The sequence below is a fragment of the Fukomys damarensis genome, unplaced genomic scaffold (genome assembly GCF_012274545.1).
Source record: "Fukomys damarensis isolate Sample0158 unplaced genomic scaffold, DMR_v1.0_HiC HiC_scaffold_30, whole genome shotgun sequence".
NCBI lineage: Eukaryota > Metazoa > Chordata > Mammalia > Rodentia > Bathyergidae > Fukomys > Fukomys damarensis.
In genome coordinates, this window is record NW_022900942.1 from 30,845,699 (window position 1) to 30,864,058 (window position 18,360).

Sequence of the window (18,360 nt, forward strand, 5' to 3'; positions counted from 1 at the left end):
TTTGTAAGGCTTATATTACATAAATTGTTTATAAAAGAGTAAGTTTCTAAGTTTATCCTCCTCAGAAAGCCTTGTGCTGTGAAGATAGGCTTGTCACTTAAATTTTCTCATCTTCTTTGTAAGTTCTAATGATGTGTCTAGACATGCAGAAGGAAATTTTTTTTAAATAAAGCAATCAACTACATAATTTGGACAGAAAATCACATACAGCTGAAATATTGAGTTGATTGGATAAAATGAAATAAACTGCCCAGCAGTACTCACATTTCACTGCCTGCTCAGACATAATTTCTTGTCTAGCATGTAGAAATAGGGCTCAAAATTGGCATAAATCCAGGTAATCCTTCTAAATTGTTGGTGATCAGTTCAGTCTGCTCTGATCAGACCTGCATAGAAATAGAGACCATTAGTTATAAAAACAAACCAGTTCTCCTGATCACATTCCTTTGGCCAAAGCCCAGGGGTAGATTTACAGTACCCCCAAATGACTAGATGGAAATTGACATTTTGGCCTAATATGTAGATTGAGGAACATGCAGATATAGAATCTTATTTTCAAATTTTTCAGGTTCTTTGTATATTTAGAAAGTATCTATTAACTAAATCTGATTCTTCAGCTACAGAAGGAAGTCAGGAACCTTAGGCATGTGGGTATGTTTGAGTAGAGAGATAGGGAAATAAGGTTCTATGAATTCTAAATTTATGTTACCTCATGAAATACTCAAAAAGACTCTTCATTCCTTGGTTGAACCAAAAGCAATGTGTACCCTTTATGGGAGCACAGTCCAACCTAAAAAGGTATATAACCCCTCTTCTCAGAGAGATAATAAGGAATCAATCAACACTGGGTAAATAACCACCACAGAGCACTGTGTGCTAGTGGGAAGGACCATAACTGTTTGAGATTAGATGACAAAGGAAGTAGTTGAGATCAGAGATCCTTTATAACATAGATGATGCCACAGAAGCTCGGAGATCAAAGTCACACAGTCAAAAAGGAGTGGGAGTAAAATTCCTAGCTCCAGATCCTTTATTCTTTTCCTAATTTTTTCTCAAGATTATAAATATGGTATTATGCAAGACAGGAGGCAGTCCCAAAGCTGGAAGGATTTTTTCCTAGTTGATTATATCCCCTGCTATGGTTTAAGTGTGTTCCCCCAAAAGTTTATATGCTGAAATTTATTAATTCTTCAGTGCAGCTGCACCAGGAGGTGGGACCTAATGGGAAATTTTTGGATCATGGGGATAGGTCTCTCATGAATGGATTAATGTCTTTCTCACGAGACTATATTAGTTCCCTCAAGAGCTGGTTGTTAAAAAGTAAGTCTGCTTCTTGTATTTTGACTCTTCTGCATGTTGTTCACTCACCTACTGACTTCTTCCATGTTAAGAAGCAACACAAGGCCCTCACGTGATGTGATCACTTAATCTTGGATTTTGTTGCCTCCAGAATGATCAGCCAAAATAAATCCATTTTCCTTTATAAATTATCCAGTCTCAAGTATTCTGTTATAGTAGCAGAAAAAAGATTAAGATACCTTCCTTTCTTTTAGGTCATTCATCGTAATACTTCTGAAAAGGTTCATATAAATCAAGGAAAATGTTCCTAGTTCTTGCAGGGCTGAGTAACTGCTTTTGTTTCTATGCTATACCTCTGGCTCCAAGCTAAAATTCAAGGTGAGTAGCTGAGTTGCTCTGTAAATTCTTAGTTATATGTTTAAAATACCATGCAAGGTATGATGAAATGCACTTGAGACAGACTGTGTGGAAGCCTGACCACTACTCTTTCCTATATAGAAATTAACATTAAATTGATCCCATACTTCCTATGCTATTATTCAATTTGAAGCATATTGGTCAAGTTTTTTATATCTTTTCATGTTACTGTTAGGGTAACCAACTTATCCTACTTTTCCTAGGACTTTCCTGGCCTTGGGTATATCTCATCAGTAGAGTACTTGTTTAGCATGCATAAGGCCCTAGGTTAGATCCCCAGAACCTAAAAAACATTCCAATACCAGGACCTGCCTGATTTTAAAACTGAAAATCTAGAATTCATGAAAACTGCAGGCCCAGACAAAAAGGCTGGTTGATCATCCTAGGCAGGTTCTTCCTCAGAGACTAAATCTATAGAGTGGGCATATATTTTAAAAAAGAGAGAGACAAATACACATAATATATGGTTTGGTGATATTAAAAGTATAAATAAGGATTTAAATGAAGAATTGATAATGTGGAATAGGAAGAAAGGGTACTAAGGGGTAGGGGAAATTGGAAGAGAGGGGAGAGGAAAGAAGAGAAAGGAAAAAAATATGAGATAAGAAGTAAAAGGAAGCAAAGCTTTTGCAAATAGGGAATGGCGGAGGGGTTGAAGGGAGGTCAGGGGAATGGGGAAAAATAGAACCAAGATACAAGGTACAAGTTCCCAATGATGAATATAAATGTATTGTATACCTAAAGTGTACCAATAAAAGAATTTAAGAGAAAAAAAGAAAAAGAAAATAAAATACATGCGGTGCTTACTGTCATATTTTAAATTAATTTTATTTGTACATTTAATGTATATGTTATAATGACCTTCATTGTTGGAAATTTGTACCTTTACATAATCAACCTTATTTTTTCTTATTTTTTCCCCATTCCCCTGCCCTCTTTTCAACCCCTCCCTCCCTACAAAGATTTTGTTTCCATTATTTTTCATTGTTTTCATATTAATTCCATTCCCTTCTTTCCTTTCCCCTACCCCTCCTGTTTCCCCTTGCTCTTTATCCCTTTTCTTCCTATTTCACATTATCTATTATACCTTTTAGTCCTAATTTACACTTTCAGTTTCTCACACTAGAGAAACTATTCGGTATTTACACGTGTGTACTATTTATATCACTTAAGACTATCAGCTCAATTTGCATCCATTTAGGTATAAATGTCTCTAATTCCTCATTTTTATGGCTGAGTATCACTGTGATATGATTCTTCTAATTCTTTTGGGAAGATACACAGCAGGGGAATAGCTGGGTCAAATGAAACTTCCAATCTTAGCTTTTTGAGGTATCTTCATATTGATTTCCACAGTGGTTGAACCAGTCTGCACTCCCACCAACAATGAAGAAGGATTCCTTTTTCCCCACACCCTAGCCAGCATTTGTTATTGGTTGATTTCTTAAATTTAAATTTAGTAATTTTTTCCTCATTGAGTTTATTGCTGCATTTTAGGTATACAGTACAGTTACATTCATCATTGGGATCTTGTAACTTTACATGACAGGTCTTGGTCCTCATTTTTCCCCTTGTCCCTGCCCTCCCTTCATGTTATTGGTTATTTCTTGATAGCAGCCATTCTTTCTGGAGTGAGGTAGAAACTCAGCATAGTTTTCATTTGCATTTCTTGAATGACCAGTGATGTTGAACATTTTTTCATATGTTCATTTGCTATTTCTACTTCTTTGTCTGAGAAATATCTGTTCATTTCAGACGTCCAGTTTTGGTCTGGGTCTTTAAATTTCGGAGGTCGGATTTTTTAAAGTTCTTTATATATTCTAGATAGTAGCCCTTTGTCTGAGGAACAGGTGGTGATGAAGCTTCAACATGTTGACCCTTGTTAGCAATGTATATTTCACTGTCTTGTGCAAAATGGTGATGAGTGTATGCATTAATGCAGCATCTCTATCAATCCCTGAAAATGCATCTGCAATGCCTTATTTCAGATGATTTGTGCCTGTGGTATTCACTGCACAAACCAGTGCCTTTAGCCTTCTCTGGAAGAAATAACCAAAGGTTTCACATTTAAGAAGTACTCTCCACAAGAGTTTCATTGTCCAATTCAGTTTTGGTCAATGTCAACCCACTACTCTAACCATTCTGGTGTGATGAGGATGACTCACTCCCTGTAATTCTCACTCAAGGGTATTTATCTACCTGTCAAGAACAGACAGTAATTGGTTTCTTTTTTCTTTTGTTTTGCTTGTTTTTGTTGTTTTTGTTTTTGAGAGAGGATCTTACTATGTAATTCAGGCTGGCCTGGAACTCATGGCAACCTCCTGCCTCAACCTTCTGAGTGCTGAATTCTAGGAGTGTGCCACAATGCCCAGCAGTACTTGGAGTCTTGACATAGTGAAACATGGTATGTACTAGACTTTATAGTCAAACTACAGTAAAAATCTTCTCTTACCTTCCTGGGTAAATTGTGAGTAGTATACATACTGATTTTTGTTTTGTTTTGTTTCCATAGACTAAAACTAACTAATAGCTATGCTTATTTGTCTCTTTGTTTTTATTTTTTCTTAGAAAAAAAAACAAAGTTTAAGGGCCAAAACTGACAAAATTTTTAACTCAAGATTCTCTGTTGACTTCATTTTTGCCCACACAAAAAGCTGCAAAAATGATGAGTACCAAAATTAAATTGTTACACTAGATTTATACACACTTATAAAATTGAGAATCATGTTACCATGGTTTTTTACAATAAAATAAGATAAATTATGACACCAGGAGATCTAAAAGATTTTTTTAAAAAAGCAGTTCTACGCATGACCATGTGGCCATCCACCATCTGAATCAGCATTTATTCTCAAATAGACACAATTTCTACATCAACCTATATGTTACATTATGAACAAACCAGCTTTTTGGAAATTTTATCACATGTCTATGGTGATTGACAGAAATTGTAAACAATTAACCAAGCATGGATTTGGGGCAAAAGTAAATAATTATTCTAGGGGTATCTTAATCCATTTTCTGCTGCTATAATAAGCTACAAGAAGTTACAAACAATAGAAGATAATTTGGTTATGGCTCTGAAGGCTGGCAAGTCCAACAGCATGAAACAGACACCTGCTGACAGTCTGTTTGTTGCAGCACAACATGGCTTAGTGTGGGGGAAGCACACATGAAAGATAGGAGAGAGGGCAGAGTTTGCCCCATTACAACTCACATTCACAATAACGAGCCCACTTCCACAATAACATCATTAGTCCATCTTTTGATGCTATTACAATGACCATCACATTTCATCATGAGATTTGGAATGCATATTCAAACCACAGTGCAGACTATTGTAGGAAAACACCCATTGGCTTATAAAACATGTTTGGACATGATTATTGTAGGTGATTAAAGTATTTTGCTCTCTTTCTTACCAAAACAAGTGAAATAGGTCTTATTTTGATCATGATGACACTATTTTCATAGTGTAAAGGTTATTTAGGAAAAGCAGGAACCAATATTTTAAAACTCTTGCCATTAAAAATAGGGTAAAGTCTCCATTCTCATTTCCAAGTTCATGAATAAGAAAAATATACTCAAGTCAGCATCATTTTAGGAAAAGCAATATTTGTTATGCTGCCGGTGTCACTGCTCCTTCACTCAATCCATGTTCTGCAAAATTCTGGGATCACACAGGCATGTATTGTTAGTTTTCTTATTATTGTATGAGCTACCAATTATGAAATATTTAATGGGTGTGAGGCTCTGGCTTAGGCTGGCTATACATTATTATAAATCCTTACAACTCTAAATGGATAAAATAACTGCAAAATTTTAGAGACAGAGAAAGAAGCACAGAGGAGATGATTTTGTTAACCTCACCTCAACAGCACAGTGGCAGGTCCCAGTGATGTGCAGATGCTCCACACATGCTCATCTACAGAGCACTCTGCTCTCGAGGGGTAAAACACAGCATAACTAATATCTTATCAGGAAAGTTTTTGCTTTTCTAAGAATTCTCTTTAGAAAATGGAAATATTCCGCCTCTAAATCCCCTTTTCCCACTTTCATTCCCATTATTATTATTACTCTTAGCTCATGTTTATGACATATAATTCATTCATTAATTACATTTGACTAAAAAATAAGAAAAACGTTAAGAAACAAACTATATTGTGTACATGCACCCACTCCCCAAGATGAATGTAAACATCATGTACAGCAAACATGTACTAATAAAGAGAAAAAGGAAATGAAATTCTTAATTTTATAATATTGGCTTTTTCTTTTTTCTTCTTCTTTTTTTTTTTTTTGTACCGGGGATCAAACTCAGGGACCTTGTGCTTGTGAGGCAAGTGGCGGCACCACTGAGCTAAATCCCCAGCCCCTCTTCTATTTCTTAAATGTGATGTAAATCAGACTATTTTCTTGTGATATTTTAAGATTATAAAAATTCAACTCTAGGATAAAGAGTAAATTTTACAGGTGATGGCACCTATGCCAATTTATTTTTAATATTTTTTTATTTTTATATATTCTATATTTTATGTGAAGCATCCTAATGTCTGTGGAACACCTCAGGCATTGCGAGCTTTACTGCATTATTTGTTGTTAACTGTTTTCCTTTAGTTACCCCCACCTTCCAAACTCCAAATGAAGCAAATCAGAATGGTAAAACCTATAAAATAAGACAGCTCATTTATTTAGGATTGTAAATTTCCTGAAATAGAGATGTTAAGTATCCAGAATAATATTGAACTAAACAATAAATTTTGAGTTTTTATCCATTATAGTTAGTACTCTATATCTGTGGGTTTAGCAACCAAACTAGAACAGTAAAATATTATATTATTGCTAATAGGTACTATGCAGTTAGGCCTTCCACTGTTCCATTCATAACTGAATATGTACAGACTTTGTTCTATATCATTAATGTTTAAATAATATAACAACAATTTATATTGCAATTACATTGTATGAGGCATTATAAGTAATTTAGAAACTATTTTTAAAGATATAGGAGGATTATCCTAATTTATATATGAATAACAAGACATTTTATATAAGAAATTTAAATATCTATGGATTTCAGTATTTGCGGGGATCCTGGAACAAATCTTCCTCAGATAAAGAGGGTCAACTGTATATAAAATAGGTAAACTTCAGAAAATATAATTATTTTTCTTTTTTTTAATTGAGTTTATTGGTACACTTTAGGTATACAGTACAGTTACATTCATTATTGGGATCTTGTACCTTACATGACAGATCTTGGTTCTCATTTTTCCCCTTGTCCCTGTATAATTCTTTTTCTTAACATTATTAAAAATCAAACAAATTAAAAATCAAATACTTTCTAGCAATTAATCATAAAAGGGATTTTTAAATGACAATAGCTACCATTTAATGACTATCCACTAGAGGCTAGGTGCTGGATTTGATAGAATACATATATTACCTTGTAAGAACAAACATGCCAATCATACCAATCTTAACAGACTTACAGAATAAAATAAAGGAGTTTGACATATGCTAGACTGTAGTTGGATTTTTAATGAATTCCCTAACATATTTTTCATTGTCTTCTTTGTTGCCAAAAATTCCCTGATATGCAAAATGCAGTGTTAAAATTCTGTGGTAATGCTAAAAATTCTCATATATAGAAACTGTCATCCTCCTTTTGTTTTTAAATCAAATGAATTCACGTTTTATAACTTGAAATTGGTAACATCCACTTTAAAACTTGCAAATATACACTATTTTCAGAATAAGAAATACAATTACTTAGCATCCAATTTACATCACTGTAGTAGGTAAACTTTAAAATTTGCTTTTGAATTTTATTTGGAACTTTCTGTTTTTATTTTTCAGATAAGAAATTGCCTATTTTAAGCAATTTTTTTCTTCTGGGAACTTTTTTGATGAAATGAAGCAAATACTAATAAGTAGTAATAAAAAAGTTACTGTCAATTTTTGTATTATAATTAATATTTAGATCCAACCAGTGCAGCTATGTTAGTAAATTTTCCATCACTATAACAAAAGAGATTAAGAAGAGGCCACTCCAAAAACTGAAAACCTTCATGTTAAAATCAGGAACAAGAGAAGGATATCCACTATCATCACTCCTCTTTGATATAGTTCTGGAAACATTAGCCATAGCAATTAGACAAGAGAAAGAAATTAAAGCAATAAAGATAGGAAAGGAAGAAATTAAACTGTCATTATTTGCTGGTGATATGATACTCTACATTGAAGATGCAAAAAACTCCACGAGAAGACTTCTATACTTAATTGACACTTTTGGCAGAGTAGCTGGATACCAGATCAACACCCAAATATCAATAGCCTTCTTGTACACAAATAACAGACTCACTGAGAAAGAAATTAGGGAAACAATTCCTTTCACAATAGCATCCAAAAAAAATGAAGTATCTGGGAATCAACCTAACAAAAGAAGCAAAAGACCTCTACACTGAAAACTACAGCACTCTGAAAAAAGAGATTGAGGAGGATTTAAGAAAATGGAAAGATGTCCCCTGCTCCTGGGTAGGAAGAATCAACATAGTGAAAATGGCCATACTACCAAAACTGCTATACAGATTCAATGCAATACCAATTGAAATCCCAACACTATACTTCACAGAACTAGAAAGAAGAATCCAAAAATTCATTTGGAACCATAAGAGACCTAGAATAGCAAAAGCCATCCTAGGCAACAGACACATGGTAGCGTGTCAATTTGAAACTATACTACAAAGCTACTGTGATAAAAACAGAATGGTACTAGCAAACAAACAGACCTGAGGATCAGTGGAACAGATTGGAAGACACAAAAACAACTCCACATGCACTCAGCTACCTCATCTTTGACAAAGGAGCTGCCAGTCACCACTGGAGGAAGGATAGCCTCTTTAATAAATGGTGTTGGAAAAACTGGATCTCAACCTGCAAAAGATTAAAATTGTCACCATGTATTAAATTAAAATCCAAGTGGATTAAAGATCTAAACATAAAAACAAAAACACTAAACTTGCTGGAAGTTAAGTTAGGCAGAACTCTGGAAGACATTGGCATAGGAAAAGACTTTATGAACAAATCCTCAATAGCACAGGAACTAGCAGAAAGAATTAACAACTGGGATCTCATCTTATTAAAAAGCTTCTGTACTGCAAAAGGAACCATCAACAGAATTAAGAGACAATCTACAATGTGGGAAAAACATTTTACCAGCTGCTCCTCGGACAAAGGACTATTATCTAAAATATATAAAGAACTCAAAACAACCAGCGCCCCCCAAATATAAAGACCCAATTCTAAAGTGGGCATCTGAAATGAATAGACATTTCTCAGACAAAGAAATAAAAGCAGCAAGTAAATATATGAAAAAATGCTCCACATCACTGGTCATTCGAGAGATGCAGATGAAAACAACTCTGCGATTTTACCTCACCCCACAAAGAATGGCTGCTATCAAGAAATCACACAATAACAAATGTTGGTGGGTTTGTGGGGAGAAAGGAACCCTTCTCCATCATTGATGGTGGGAGTGCAGACTGGTGCAACCACTATGGAAATCAATATGGAGATACCTCAAAGAGCTGGGATTAGAGGTTCCATTTGATCCAGCCATCCCTCTGTTGGATATCTTTCCAAAAGAAGTGAAAGAATCATACCACAATGATATATGTGCACCCATGTTTATAGCGGCACAGTTTGTAATAGCTAAACCTTGGAAACAGCCCATCTGCCCATCAATTGGAAACTGGATAAAGAAGATATGATTTTTCTACAAAGTGAAATACTACTCAGCCATAAAGAATGAGAAAGTAGATTCATTCATAGTTAAATGGGTACATTTTGAGGACATACTTCCAGGTGAAATAAATAAGTCACACATATGCAAATACCGAATAGTATCTCTGGTGTGAAAAACTATAATAGTACTCAAGATCCTAATGGGACACTTACCAAATAGGAAGAAAAGGAGCAAAGGTGTAGGGACAGTGAGAAGGATAGAGAAGGGGGAATAAGGGAAAAGAAAAAAAATATGAGAAAATGTAAAAATGGAATTAAAGTGTTTGAAGGGGGAGGGGAGGGGAGGGTAAAGGGAGGGGGGGGACAAGGGGACAAAATGAGAACCAAGACCTGGCATGTAAAGGTACAAGATCCCAGTAATGAATGTAACCATACTGTCTACCTAGAATGTACCAATAAATTAAATTTAAAAAAAAAAAAAAGAAGAGGCCACTCCAGGTGTGGAAATGTGCAGGCTGAGTTTGGGGAATGGAAAAAGTCAGGAGTGCAGATTACTCATTAGGGGCTAGAGAATGGTGGAGTCAGACAGTGAGGAGCAGTCGCAATCATTTTTATGTACAATTTGGTTGGGACACACAGCATGCAGATACTTGGTCAAACATTATTCTATATGTTTCTGCAAGAATGCTTTTCAAATCAGTGGACTTTAATTAATTAGATTGCCTTCTATATTGTGGTAGCTTCCTTCAATTAGAAGAAGGCCTAAATCAAGCAAAAAGGCAAGCCTCTCCCAACGCAGAGCAAATTCTCCAGCAGTCTGTCTTTGGACTTCTGCAATGTTCTATCGTACATAACAACCATTTATATTGCAATTACATTGTATGAGGCATTATACATAATGTACAGATTATTGTTCTATAGTAGCCTGCTTCCTTTCTTGTTCTATAGTGACCTGCTGATCTTCAGACTGGACTGGCAACACTGACAGCACACTGGCCCAGTTGCAATGTTTAGAGTTGCCAGCCTCCACATTCATACACCCCAGTTCTTGCAATAAATCTATACATGGGCTCTATTTTTCTAGAGAACCCTGCTACAAACGCCTTAAGCAACAAGCCAAGTCAGTTTCCTTCTTCTATGTGTGATATGGAGATTTCCAAGATTTCCAAGCACTGAAATGACCAGATTAAACTGAGCTGTTGAAATCTGAGAGTAGATAGAGTACAGGATAATTGAGAAAGGAGTGACTGGAAGGAAGACAATCAGTAGGAAACTACTATAAGATTCTAACGTAGCAGTGTGGGTATTGGGTACTGCACAGTGATGAAAAAGTGACTAAGACAGTGGTAAAAGCCAAAATCTGACCTCTGGTCCACTGAGCAAGCCCAGTGTTCACAGTTCACATTCCCCACAAGCATCTCCTCATCCTCAACCTCTCAAACTGACAAACAAGTTTTTACCAAGGCCCTCATTTTTCACGTTTAGGAGTAAAATGTCTGTCCAAATTCAAGGTTTAGAATCCAGAGTCCTGATTCACAGCCCAGAGGTCTTCTGACTGATAAGAACTTGCATCAGGAGGATATACAGATAAAAGGACACTCAAGTATTAAAGTTAATGACGTTCCCCTTCACTCATGGCCAGAACTTCAGCCAAAATGATTTGTAAACCCCTGGAATTTAAAAATATGTATATTCTCTAAAAGAAACCTGACTAAGGTTTTGCACCTTCAAGTTGTATAGAAATCCAAACCATATATATTTGCATATATATATATATATATATATATATATATATAATTTCCCCTCCCTTACAAGTTACATATAGTTTCTTTTCTTTTTTTCTTTTTTTGCTAGGCTTACTCAGACTTTGCCTTTAGTGTGGAAGATCAATATTTTCCCTTCAAATCGATTAGCCATGAATTAATTCTAGTGTAGCAGATATGAGTCTCAGTTCACAAGCGCAGGTGTTCAAGAAATATTGCTCTTTTATTGCTTTTTAATCAGCTTAATGTGGCAGCAAGCCTGAGTTTCATCCTAGTCATAGTGAGGACTCCCTCCATTCCTAGGCTGTACTGGGATCCGAGTACAGTGAAAGTAAGATGTGCCCCTGGTCAATAACTTGTAGTGACCACTACTGACACACTAACTCTCTGAGCCTAGAGTGGTCCTACAAGGCCAGGTCTCTGGCCTCTTTGCCATACATAGAGATCTTTTTTGCAAGGCCAGTTGGAAATCTCTGTGCCTAAAGTCTTTCCTTCTCCAGGTGCCACTTCTCTGGGTCTTCCCATCTCCCTATTCATTGCTCCAACATAATGCACTTACTCCTACTTCCCACGATACCCTCAGACTGCTTTCTTCTTATGAGTCTGGAAAGAGTCTTCCTCCTAGCTTTCTTCAGGCCCCAAAGGTCTTACTGACTTCCTTTGTCCCGGTAAGACAGTCTCATTGCCCTTTAAGTCCTCAAGTCTTTACAAAGAAGGGAAGGAAGAGAAGAATAGAGGAAAGGATCTCTTCTCTTTTCTATCACACACACCAAAAAAATCCATGGGCCTAGAAAATAGGACCAGGTTATAATTTCCAAATAGAGAAGAGAGAGAAAACAATTTTTTTTAAAAAAAGCAATCAGGGCCAGGGATTTAGCTCAGTGCTTCCACCGTCTGCCTCACCAAGTGGAAGGACCCAAGTTCAATTCCCGGTACCAAAAAATAAATAAATAAAAAATTTTAAAAATTTTAAAAATCCGAAAAGCAATCAGTTAATATTGCACTGATATCTGATCATATTACTTCTGCTCTTAGATCTTTGAACTAAGTAAGGCATGACACTAATCTGTTTCACATGAATCAAGATTGGCTTCTTAAAACTATGAAGTTGAACACAGTTGACTGCACATTAAGCATTACGTGAATATAAGCTTCCAGCACACCTGCATAAGTGATGCAGAGCTGCTGGATAAACATAATTTCTCTTGTGAAGGCAAAGCTTTGTTATCAAGAACAGAATCCCTGACACACGCACTGTATTTTTTCATCCATCTTTTCCAGCGTTCACCAAAAGGGCCGTGGAAGCAGCCTTTGGAAAATAAGTAACAGCTGTGATTTTTTTGTTTGTTGGTTATTCGTTTGTTTTATTTTTTTAAAACTACTGTCTCTTAACTAAAGGAATTGTTTTTTGAGTAAAATAATAATGGATGGAAAGAGACAAAGATGGAGAGAAAGAGGAAAACCTAATTGCCTCTTAGATATCAGCAGAACGAAGAAAATAAAGGGCTCTAAGGCATCATCAAGACACTGTACTGAAGGACTCAAAGCTTAAAAGTCATTTAAAACAAAGATGAAAAGAACTTCAGGTGCTCCTCTTTTACAAGTCAGAAAATTACGGGTGGTGTTTTACTAGCTTTTTGAAGAGAAAATGTTTCCGTCCAACTTCCTTAACTTGTCCAATGCTGCACTCATTACCATTAGACATTAACATTTCTCTAGGATGCTCTAGGTAATTTGACATTAATGTCTGCTTTGTTTACCTTTAGTCACTTTGTTTTGACTTGGCATTACAAAATAGAATTGTTTGTAATTCTTTTGCTCAGATTTATGTGTTTTCCTCCTATTTATTTACTAGGTGATCATTTATTGGTATCAGTATTGATATTTATTTTATATTTTGGATTATAAGCCAACATTATTTGATTGATTTTGTCACTCAAATTGTTTCAGCATTATAAAATAGTTTTTAAAAAACAAATAATATTAATCATTTTTAAACAAAAATTGCAAAAACCCTCCATAGTGAATACTAAAATTATCGCCATTTTACAAAAGACAAACTGTGTAATACTCAGGCATTTTTAAGTAGTCTTTCAGAGGAGATCAGCTGTGTTCAGTGTGCTATGTCCATAGACTCTAGTAGTCTTTCAAAGAGAATGATTTGAACCTTTTAATCCAGGCCTCCCAGGTAATAATAAATTTTTTACATCATTGCCTCCAGTGGTGGGCAGAAACGAAAAAATGGAGAAAGACCAAATTCAATGTTTGTATTGCACTTTAATGAAAAATTAATGGCTTATTAAAACTAAATATAATAGGGAAGAAATATAATAGAAGAGCCAAAATATGGTCATTTAATGTTATTTAATGTCGTTCTTTCTGGTTGAACATCAGATCATGCCTATTACTGAAGACCAAGTTGATGCAGAAAAGCACCAAGAAAATGTCTACAGAGAACAAGTGAAACTTCAGTGAGCAACTGAAGCAATACTAATACTGCTCATCCAGGCTTCGCCAGCTATCACCATGACTCCAAATTTTAAGAGGAATCATGAAGAATTTTCTCGCTTTTTCCTCCCATTTTCTGCCTGCCCACTATTTTAGAGCTCTTGTTTAAAACTTCTAGATTACAGAAATGAAATGAAACACAGTATGAAGCTAAAAAACTGTTATAAAATACATAAGAGTCCAGATCAAATCAAACACACACATACACACACACACACACACACACACACACACACACACACAAAAGCTACCCTCCTCGACCCAACCCCGTGGCCTCATCCCCACCAGGGAGGAGTAGGAAACCTCACGGTAGCATCCTGGTAATAAATCTCAATGTGGACCCAACCCTACATCCCAGCCCCTCACTACACAGTTGGCCAATCAAGCAGCTCTGGAAAGGGGGCAACTGAAAGGAGATTTTAATTCTGCTCCATGTTTGGGATCCCTCCTTTCCTATACACTCTTCCAAATTACATGGTAAATTTACATCTCTATGGTCAGTAACTCTTAACTCAGAAGGCCAGAGCAGCAAGGTCCACCCTTCACCCGATGCTTCTTGCACATTGGGCTTTGGCCTCCCCTAGCTCCTGTCTGGCTCAGTTGTCATCCCTTCACCAAACAAAACACATGCACCTTGCTGCATATCATTCTTACTCACTGAGATCCAAACAATCTCAATTTTTTCTATAAATTATCTCTAATTCTACCCAGACCTCGATGCTGCTCACCAATTTATTCTATCATTCAGAAAAAAAGGTGCTTTAGAGCAAGTTTTAAATAAATCACCAACTGAGAATCGTACCCTCCCAGAAATGACGTTATGAAATGGTAAAGAGCAGATTTGCAGTGGTCACTGTCCATAAAAATCACCTATTAAACTCTGAAGTCCAAGTCATGCTCGAGACCTTGCAGTGAGACCCCTACACTGGCATGAAAATGTTAAAAACATTTCTCTAGTGGTTTTAATGTGCAGCCGTGATTGACAACCACGGTGTGGAGAGTCCACCCTTGAGAGGCTCCCAGTGTACTGCAAGAGGCCAGGCAGGGTCAACACTTCTACAATCATCCTCTCTTATTCCCAAGGGATATATTTCAAGATGCCTGAAATTATGGCTAGTGTAAAATTATCATATATAATATATATAACAGTTTAATTTGTAAATTAGACAAAGTGAGATGTTATCGACAAACTCTTACCACAGATCTTAACAACTTCAACATACAGATATTTTTTCCTTATTATGTCAATAACTCCAAACTTTGCACTTTCTCTTTGTCATATCCAAATCACTCCTTTGACCCCCCCAGGAGCCACTGCTAAGTAAGGTAAAGGTTACATGAATGCAAGAACTACAATACCATAAAGTCAGTCTGATAACCAAGAAGACTACAAAGTGACTAACTGGGGGGCAGTGGTTATAAGGTTGATATGCTAGACAAAGGGAAGATTCACATCCCAGTGGGACACCAGGAGATTTCATCATATTATCTATAATAGCACACAATTTAAAACTTGAATTGTTTTTTGAATTTTTTCATTTAATATTTTTTGACCAAAGGTGGTACAGGTAACTGAAACTATGCAAAGAGAAAAAAGGGACATCGTCGTTCTGCTGAAACCAGTATTATGATACCAGTACCATATCATAAGGACAATGATCTTAGGGTACAGGCAGTGACCATCCATGGAACAACCAACCCCCTAGGGGCAAGTTGAGAGAAATGAGTAGACACATGTGCTACAGATAAATAACTCAGGCGAAAGATGACAGAAACTCACCTTCCTCTAAATAAACTAAAGGAAGAGAAGTCTTGAAGAGACAGATGGATACATGAGCTACATCTAGATTAGGACTAATTGAGTTCGAAACAGATGGATGAGCACCTTTGTGAACCATTCTCTATTATACCCCTGACTATTGTGAAGGCAAGACTTGAGAACAATGCTCTATTATACTCCTGACTAGCTATATAGTCTTGGCAAGTGATTTGGCCTCCTTTAGCCCAAATTTCCTCATCCAGAAGTGGAGTTAGTAACAGGTAGTTGATAGGGATATTTTATGGATTAATAAACCTTGATATTTACCACAATTCTTGGAATATAATAGGCACAAAATAAATAGCTTTTTTTTTAAATTCCCCCCTCCAGCAAAGAAAAATTCTTTCTCTAGAAATGCAGATGATAGTCACTCTTGCTTTGGGCCAAATTATTCCTCCACACCTAAAAGGCCCTCCTTTACCCACTGCAAGGAATCAAAGTCCATTCAGAATCTTACCTCTCTTACAAGTTCCTGACCAATTGTTTTCTCCCAACTCTGAACTGTATAGACATATTGTCCTGTTTGTTTCACTCATTGCCACTGAATGACACACTGTTTTGCCAAAATTTAAGATTTCATGTGTGTTTCATTTGTCTTCTATTAGAGTCTAAAGTTTGGTAATACATTCTTGTCCTTCAGACCATACATCTTATTTAGTCCAGCATGGTGTGCTCTCAAAATGCTCATTAAAAGGATAAATGATACCCTTCTAACAAATGTGCATGTGTAGCTTACAGAGAGCCAAGTAAAATAAATGTCATTCTATTCATACACTGAGTAACCAAATGGCAGAATACCTTAAACTTTAAAAATCAAATTAATGAAATTTTGACATTTGCAATCATGGGTGAAGCCAATACTATGTACTTTCAATCCTCCTCTGACAGAAATAGTTCCCTGTCTAACAGCAGGTAAGTTCTAGCTTCAAATTCAGCTCCCTACTCAGCTGCTTCCCCTGCCATTTAAAAGCCCACAGTGATGCTATATTTTGTTGGCTTTAGTTAATATTAATGCGTTCCTCGCTTATGTGCTAAGTAAGATTTGGGACATTAAAAAATAAATAATTCAAGGAATTGAAAATCTAGTGTAGTTTGCCACTCACCTGTTTTTCTGGGTGAGCTACCAAATCAGTTTGCTAGGGCCACCACAATAGCTCAGAGTTCCAGAGAAGTCAAGATCAAAGTGTCAACAGGGCTGCATTCCTTCTGGAGGGTATTCACAACTGTCCCCTGGCTTCTGAAGGTTTACTGCTAAATGTGGTATACTCTGAATATTGACTACAATCAATGTTTTGAGTGCAATCTACGTGAAGCAGCCGGAATAGCCCTGGCGACAGAGCAAGTGCTTGATAAGTGCTAGCTATTAGCAGTGGTAGTATTCACATTATTAGTATTTAGATCTTTAATCGTAGTACTCAGTATAATGTCAAAAATACTTTACCCCCTGTTGTGAGTCTAAATAACAGTTGAAAACTGAAAGTGAGTGGAGGTGAAAAGCACAATGTGATAAGCTTGGGCACAGTTGGCCATAACTGGGAACTCATTAATTAGCCTTTCGTGACCAAAAATTAATTAGGAATACAAATTTAAGTGTAATGAAATTGTTATGTAAATATTTTCCTGATGTATCTGTCATGTGTTTTCACTTTTACTAAAAAAACGAAAAAGGAGGAAAGAATGCTCCAATGGAATATATTTAATGAGTGATACCTGGAGCTCTATATACTTAGGAATTACTAGAAGTATAAATGTAACACTAGCAGTACAAAACATAATATAGTCTTATTATGCAGCTCAAAATCTTAGAAATTTTAAAAGGATATAAAAATAGTTAAGATGGTTAATTGTATATTTTATGTGTATTATAATTTTTTTAATTTTAAGGCTATAAAAAGCAATGCAAATATTCTCCAAAGTGGCAACAGTCATGTTGATACTCACACATTTTTGAAACTTTAATGTAAGTGAAGATTGTGCAAAAGTGTTGGTAGCAGAATTAATCAGAAGAAGAACTGGTTCTAAGCAAAATGAGATTAGGTAACTTAGCTTTCTTACAAGCATTAAAGGAGAAAACAAACTCACAGACACACAGTCGTGACTTCCTTGGCTTTAATGGAAGGCCTCATCCCAGATGTAGAGCTTCTTGGTTTAAGGAAGAATACTGAGTATGAGCATGGAGAGATCTGAAATATGAAACCATAAGAAAAGATCAGCTCTTCAAAGCAGCACATACTAAGTGATGAGACGAACAATGAAGTTATATATACGTGTGTTAAGAGTTTGCGATTTCAAGCATGATAGGAGTTTGACGTGGGAGTCAGTGCTGGTGGTGAGTTTCTGGGGAAGTTTCTTCAAAGAAGTGAGCCATATGTTGGGTCCGTTAGGATCACAGAGAGGCAAGAATAAGTGATGTACTTCCAGGAAAGGAGTTGGAAGCAATAGGATTCTGAAGGGCAATAAGCGAACAGAGAATTAAGAGACTCAGCCTCACGGTGGTCGTTACTCTTTCACTTTCCCCTTTGCTCTATATGGCACTGGGGGACCCTCCGTCTTGAGATTTACAGTCTGGCTCGGCCTCTACAATGGAAATAATAAGCAAAAGCTCAAAGTGAAATACCTTGTGTGTCCAATCCCTGTAGTGTCTTAGCAACCCAAGCACCACTACTCGCTGCCATTGGTTATTTATTTAGATTACTTTTTAAATAATCAAAAATTGTAGTACCACTTCAACAGCATGACACAGCTAATGGCAAACAAGTAGGAGAGGGAGAGAAGAGGTGCTTTTCATTGTTTGGCTTGCTTGTAACG

The 18,360-nt window shown here is 36.2% G+C and overlaps 1 protein-coding gene across 1 annotated transcript in view; it reads right to left on the reverse strand.

Annotated features, from left to right (window-relative positions):
- Positions 1 to 264: 264 nt before the first annotated feature.
- Positions 265 to 18,360, reverse strand: part of LOC115333223 (uncharacterized) — a 39,740-nt gene continuing 21,644 nt past the window's right edge. Inside the window, exons 9-10 of the mRNA NM_001371788.1 lie at positions 17,635 to 17,735; positions 265 to 386 (exon numbers count right to left, since the gene is read on the reverse strand). Coding sequence (NP_001358717.1) covers positions 362 to 386; positions 17,635 to 17,735 — 126 coding nt within the window. The 3' untranslated portion in view covers positions 265 to 361. The remainder of the gene's footprint in view (positions 387 to 17,634; positions 17,736 to 18,360) is intronic.